This window comes from Coturnix japonica, chromosome 3 (genome assembly GCF_054131305.1).
Source record: "Coturnix japonica strain WE chromosome 3, WE-NBRP24, whole genome shotgun sequence".
In the NCBI taxonomy this organism is placed as follows: Eukaryota; Metazoa; Chordata; class Aves; order Galliformes; family Phasianidae; genus Coturnix; species Coturnix japonica.
Genome location: NC_140665.1, coordinates 29,982,263 through 29,988,712, shown reverse-complemented (window position 1 = coordinate 29,988,712; position 6,450 = coordinate 29,982,263). Strand labels below are relative to the sequence as shown.

Genomic DNA, 6,450 nt, shown 5'->3' with positions numbered 1-6,450 from the left:
ACCTAAGCCTGAGAGGAGGCGTAACAGAAAGGGGAAGGAAAAGCTGAAAGCTACAATGTCAAATTAATTCATTTATTTAAAGCCCTACAAAGGCACTTCCATCAATAAAATGGACAATAAAATCTCTTCCGCAAATGCTGACTGAGGCACAAAATGGTTACTGAACTCTGATACGCCGGAGGGGAGGTATGTAGATATTTTCAAAGCCCAAATCTGAAGATCTCAAGGGGGTTGCTACATGCCTGTGTAAGAGATACCTGCCTCCCATCTGTTTTTATAGAGGTAGGGTGGTTCTGGTCCTCTCGTGTTGGAATGGAAGAACCATCTTTGTTTATCTCAGTCCTGAGGACATGTGTCCATGCTACACAAGGTTATTGATTCAAAGAGCTTGGTGTCCCTTCAACTTAGGGTTGAGACGCAACAACCAAGGAGGAGACACGCATTTTAACCAGCTTGGGCAGTGAGCACTTGTCTGCAACCAGAAAGATCCTCTTCAAAAGGGAAAACAAGGGAAAAAATGTATTCCTCCATCAGGCCTGAAGGTCTTGACTGCAGGTTGGGTAAGAGTTCCAGCTTGAGTTCTGCTCAACCTGTTTTCCCAGTGCGAGTGTGATGTGATTCCTGGTTTGCCTCCTGGCTCCCTCTGCTCAGAAAAGATTTAGCTTCCCTGAGGCAAGGCTTGGAGACAATAAACAAGAACAGCAGTCTGTAATGCTGATCCTCACCCTTAAGAGAGGTGCAGTGATGAGAAAGAGCCTCCTTGCAGTAGAGTCATTTGGTCAGCACGGAGAATTCTTGAGTGCAATCACATTGTCCAGCAGGTGTAAATAAGAGCAATCAACAACACCATGGCCACAGCAAGGGCAGCATTCTTGCGATTCTCCTTCCGAAGCACACTCAGTTCTTTCTCTAAAAAAAAAACAACCAACAAACCCCTTGCCTGTGAATGCTGTTTTGTTGTGCTGCTGTATCTCCTTTAAAAATTGTTTTACAAGCACAGTGCTCTCTTAGCCAAGGGACAGCTCTCGGGTCTGCTAATTATAAGCTATGCTGGGCAGGAAGAAGGCTGGCATGAACTCCTTTCATTTGCTAACACACCCTGTCAATCTCAGTAGTTGTGTTTAGGATTGCTTCAGTCCCAGTCCAGTTCCTGTTCGCACATGACCTTGTTCTGGGACCATACTAAGGACAGCCTTGTTTCGAACAACTGATTGCTCCTTTAGGGAAGGAAGAAGAGGACAAAGAGGGCAGAGTGTTATTTTTACTCTTCTTCTAGATGTAATTTCAGGACTCTCGATCCAGTCTTTTCCCTGAGCTTTAACTAAGTTAAAGTACAACAAACTAGCACTGCTAACAAAAGAGGCTTTCAGCTGTTCTTTCTGCCCCTGTTCTTCACCTGATACAAGTTCATACACCCACCCAGCCACTGTAATCATAGCCTCAAGTATGTCAGCTGGAACAAGCATGGATTTAATTAGAGGTTAGAGTGATGACCTAAACAGGCTGTGTGCAGAGGCACTGTCTATTCTGTTCCGGGAGGAGCAGCCATCACCATTAGGTGAGGCTGTTGCTGCTGTCTGAGCAACCCGCTAGATTGCTCTGTTGATGGCTGCAATGATGACTGGCTGCTGGTACACAGGCAGCAGCCACAGCCCATCTCTTCTCTAGTGTTAGGCCCTGAGGGAACAGGTTTGAATATGTTTAGAATAATTGTTCTTCTTCTGGAAGCAGTCCTTTAACATCAATTAAATTCAAATTCAGTGGCCATACCTTGACTTTCAACTCTCTGAGCCTTAAAGAACACTTGTGCTTCTCTCCCTTGGGTGAGCTTTGGTGCCTGCACTGCTGCAGAGTGAATCTGTTTGGTGAGCTGAGCTGGGAGGCGATTAAATTTCCTCTAGCTTACTACATGAATGTACGTCCTTGTCAGAGCAGCCTCAACATAGATGGCTTATGGCCATTGTGGAAGTACATACTCTGCTGTATCGGGTCTATTTTGGGCTCCCTCACAGATGCTGATACTGACCAGACCCCCTTCACCCAGCTTCTGCCCTTGAGCAGCCTCGGTGGAACCTAAGTTTTCCAGCTCCTATCCTGTGAATGAGGCAGAACCCTCATCTCCCCTTATAAGCATACATGCTGTGGGCTGAGTACCTGGGGTAGTTGGGGTATGTGAAAAGATTTTTTACCTCCTTTATCAGCTGATACCGAATTTTTTTCTCCCTTATGATAGCGTGGCTCAAGTGGGAGGATCTAGATGCAAAATAGGCTAACAAGATTTCGCCCAGTCTTGCTCCCTTTGGTTCAAAGGCAGAAGTTAGAGACGGCAGGAGCTTGAAGATGAAGCTGAGCTGCAGCACTGATGCCATTCAGCCCAGAGGGACCATTTTTAATGAAGCTCTTACCATAGTTGTCAGCTTTGGTCATTAGTAGGTTTCTCTCTCTCTCCAGTGACTTTCTGTAATGAGAAGAGAAGTTCATTACCCGTGAGGCACAACACAGCCTATTTCTTTGCTTATATGATGGAAGAGAGGCTCTGTCCCACTAGCAGGAATATCTGCTAACAGAATGAGCTTATCACGCTTCACTGTGGATAGGTGACAATTTAGAATCTCCCAACTGTGTAAGAGAAGAAATAAGGCAGCTTTAGGATGACTTTTTACTTCTTTCAAGATGCTTTTGTGTCTCTTTCAGGACAGTGTCATTACAGGTCAGCAGAACAGGAGTCAAGGAGTGTGTTCCCCCTGTTCCTCCAGGTGGGATAAGTTCTGCCACGGCTTCAAGATCCCTTTGTCAGTGGTATCCAATTTATACAACTCGGTCAAGCCAGAGACAAGCTGAATCCAAGCCCAGCAACAACCAGCTAAACAACTTGTTGTAGGCCAAAGTCCCAGGGTAATAGTAATAAAAAGCAATTCAGGTCTAGCAGCTCTCGCACAACATGATTAATTAATACATAGTTTAAAATATAAAAGCAAAACAAATTGCCTAGGAGCAGCAGCATTCCCATCACAGCAGTGAGGACATGGCCACTCCTTTCAGATTGTGTGCATATAAACAAACACGCACCAACAAATCACCTCCTGGTTCAGAGCAGACAGAAAAGGCAGTAAGTGTAATAGTCTGTTGTTCCCCTTGGGGCACAGCAAGAGGCAGCTGTAGAAACTGATTCCAAACTTATGTGTACATCTTCTTAAGTGAGAGATGGCAAGAAAGCAGGCTTCGTCAGCAGCTGGAGAGTAAAGGGCTTTTCTATGCAGACAGGAAAGGAAATGCAGAGCGCACCCAGGAAGAAGTGAGAAGACATTAGCTAACAAGGCTGAGCTGCTGCTTAGAAACCTGCTTTGGAAACAGAGTCAAGAAAGATGATTTGAGAATGAGACAGGAAGAAAACATGGATAACTGAACTTCGAAGTGGGAAAGCAGAGCTCTCCTCCATGGACTACATGCTGCCACTTCAGTAGCAGATGATTGCAGACAAGAAGCATTAAAAAGTAAATAAATAGGCCTAGATATCAGACTGCTGAAATGGGGAGCTACAGATGAGTGACAGGGTGATGCAGGACACTGTCAAAATACCAATGAGGGATATGACACTCCAATAGAGGAGGTGAAAAAACACAGAGTGGCTTAATGAACGTGCAGAGCAAAGCAACTGAGTAGAAAGGAAGAACTAAGAATATAAGCTGAGGGTGGTGAAACTGCTGTCGCTGTAAGGATGATTTGTAACTGGGCTCTGTACAACTGAACTGCCTGCAATTGAACTTACCAGCCTTTTTGACAGCAGCAGAGCGATAGGATGCAGAATGTCCACTGACATGCAAATTTGAGAATCATGTGGGAGATCTACCATCTCTTGCTTAACACTCTAGAGAAAGACCAGGCTCCGCCTGTGCCTACTATAAAATCCAGGTGAAAGTCCTCTCCCGAGTTTCTGTTTTAAAAGCTTCCAGCTGCCTCTTTTATGTCAGCATTCCCATTCTTGCTCAGCACCACAGCAGGATGAAAGCTAACTGAAGTGTGCAGCCACAGCTGTGAATGGAAGTGGTCATCCATACCTTCCTTCATGGCTCAGCTTCTCCCTGCGCAGTTTGAGATCCACTTCCTCCATGCTCTGTCTGCAAAGTGACAGCTTCTCCTCCAGTTCATCAATCTGGAAAACACATCAGACACTGTCATTTCCTCTCCCAACTAAAATGGTTCTATGTCTTCTCCATCCTCTCCACCAGAACTATTCTTCCTGCTAAGCCTGCAGCTGCTCTAATAGAACAACCTCTGCCCATTGGTTTTATGGGACATAACAAAAGAATATTCTGCCCAATTCCGTCAGCGCTCTTACTTTCTGCTGACTAAAAATCTCCAGATTCCACACAATGCTTTAAAAGATGCAGCTGTTTTTACTGCTCTTAAATCAACCCAAAGTTTGGCTCCCCTGCTGGAGAACAATAATTTGCTAATAAACCACTTGCCATTGAAGTGCACCATCAGCTTTGCTGAGCTAGGGGCACAAGGGACAGGAAATAATAACGACAAAAGAAGGACAAGAAGGAGGAATAAATTGCTGAATGAACAAAAATAGGCTTTTTTTTCCCTCTGAAATCCTGCTGTTTCTTTTGTTCAGGCTGATTTGGGGCATCAGGGGCTGGAAGGAAGGTTGTGAGTGAGGATTCTAAGATGTATTCACTGTGCCTCAGTTTCCCTGCTTGCAAAATAAGGTGAGACAGAGCTACTCTTTCTCTCCTCATGGGCAACTCTGGAAAGTCAGGTCCCAGCAGCTTCATATGCATGCAGCCATCTCAGAACCCTGAGTGCACTTCGGTCCAAACTGACTTACACCCTTATTCCAAATCTCAATTGTCAGGACCACGTTGGGCAGGGAGCCCAAAATGGCTCGCATAAAGGCAGACAAAAAGAGAGAGGGAAGCAGCTCTGCTTACAGAGTTGTGTTAGGTCCCTTTTAATACATTTTGTAATGAATTAATAAAAGCTTTCTTTCCAGCAGAAAGGCTAAAAGCACTTTTCAAGAACTGGCATCCACCCTCCGCTTTTATGAATCCCCTAATTAAGATACTGGCAAGGAGCCATCTCACACATACGTTGACATCCAGCAGTGTTAGGTAATGAGGTTTTCGTCTTCTGACCCTCGTACAACAGATCAAAGCCAAACGAAGAGGTGGGGGCAAAGAAGAAAACCCCTCCCCAAGCAGCCTCCTCATGCCTTGTCCAACCTGCCAGCACACTCGAGCAGTTCCTTTCAGAGGAATTAGCGGTTCTTACATCTACAAATTAGGTTATGTTATTATAATAGGTCCAGCAGAGCGTGGATGTGGCACTGAGGGACACGGTCAGTGGGCATGGGGGAGGTGGGTTGGTGGTTGGACCAGATGATCTTAGAGGTCTTTGCCAACCTTAATGACTCCACGACCATCAATGAGGCAGGCTGCCTGCTCTATCTCCCATCCCCACCTACAGCTCGTGGTTACACAGACCTCACCCCCTGCCCACCCGCCCCCTTACCGCCCGCCCTCACCTCCCGTGCCACGCTCAGCCCCTCTCTCTTCTTGCCCATGGTACCGGGCCCGTCCGCAGCCGCGCATGCGCAGAGCGGCGCCGCGCTCCCCGCTCCGAGGGCGGCCACGTCCGCACTGTCGGCGCCATCTTGGTGAGGCGCCGCGCTGTCAGGCGGCCGCCATCTTGGTGAGGGATGCTTCTTGAACAGTGCCTATGACAGTGACTCCACCAGCTCCCTGTGCAGCCATTCCAGTGCCTGACCACTCTCTGAGAGAAAAAGTGCCTTCTTATGTCCAGTCTAAACCTCATCTGATACAACTTGTGGCCATTTCCTCAGGCCCTGTTTGTTGCCTGGGAGAAGAGGCCAAGCCTATCCAGATCCCTTTGGAGGGCCTCCCTACCCTCAGGCAGATAAACACCACCTCCCAACTTGGTGTCATCTGCAAACATACTTAGATTGCACTCAATTCCTTCATCCAGGTCATCAATGAAGATGTTAAACAAGATGGGCCCTAGAACCGACCCCTAGGGGACACCACTTGTAACAGGTCACCAGCCAGACTTAACTCCATTAACCACTACCCTCTGGGCACGACCCTCCAGCCAGATCCTTACCCAAAGAAGGGTGTAAGGTGGAATGATACAAAGATGGTAACAAAGATGGTAACAGATATTCAAAAGGTTATTTATGAGGAAAAACTCATCCACGTGTGTGTACTTTTCAGGCCTGTTCCATGTCCCTCACTCCCCCTGATGGTACAGAACAAATAATCACTTGAGGTCCTGCTCCTTCAAGTAATCGCCCTAAACCCCTAAAATCTCTTTTCATATTTCTCAGGCTTCTCTGAACAATTTCATCACTACCTGCCTGAACAATTAGTAATGGAAAGTAATCAGTGGGCCTAATCAGCTTAGGGAGTTTCTTGGTTATGTCCCTGA

The 6,450-nt window shown here is 46.5% G+C and overlaps 1 protein-coding gene across 3 annotated transcripts; it reads right to left on the bottom strand.

Annotated features, from left to right (window-relative positions):
• Window positions 1-58: 58 nt before the first annotated feature.
• CCDC167 (coiled-coil domain containing 167) lies at window positions 59-5,601 on the bottom strand. 3 transcript variants are annotated; one of them, XM_015857656.3, is made up of 4 exons: window positions 5,097-5,601; window positions 4,059-4,153; window positions 2,406-2,458; window positions 59-909 (listed from the first exon to the last, which is right to left on the bottom strand). In XM_015857656.3, the coding sequence occupies exons 1-4, from the start codon at window positions 5,214-5,216 to the stop codon at window positions 806-808; spliced, it is 372 nt and encodes a 123-aa protein (XP_015713142.1). In that variant the 5' UTR covers window positions 5,217-5,601; the 3' UTR covers window positions 59-805. The 3 variants fall into 3 exon arrangements, with proteins under 3 accessions (XP_015713142.1, XP_015713143.1, XP_085399327.1); XM_015857657.2 differs by having other exon boundaries at window positions 5,531-5,601; XM_085543201.1 differs by having other exon boundaries at window positions 59-1,217; window positions 5,097-5,326.
• Between the last annotated feature and the right edge of the window lie 849 nt (window positions 5,602-6,450).

Excerpts from the sequence above, each read along its gene's own strand:
- CCDC167 (XM_015857656.3), bottom strand. The coding sequence starts at position 5,216 with ATGAGGAGGCTGCTTGGGGAGGGGTTTTCTTCTTTGCCCCCACCTCTT. Across the intron at positions 2,459-4,058 it reads AAGCTGAGCCATGAAGGAAG|AAAGTCACTGGAGAGAGAGA; the intron begins GTATGGATGACC and ends TTCTCATTACAG. Across the intron at positions 910-2,405 it reads GACCAAAGCTGACAACTATG|AGAAAGAACTGAGTGTGCTT; the intron begins GTAAGAGCTTCA and ends TTTTTTTTTTAG.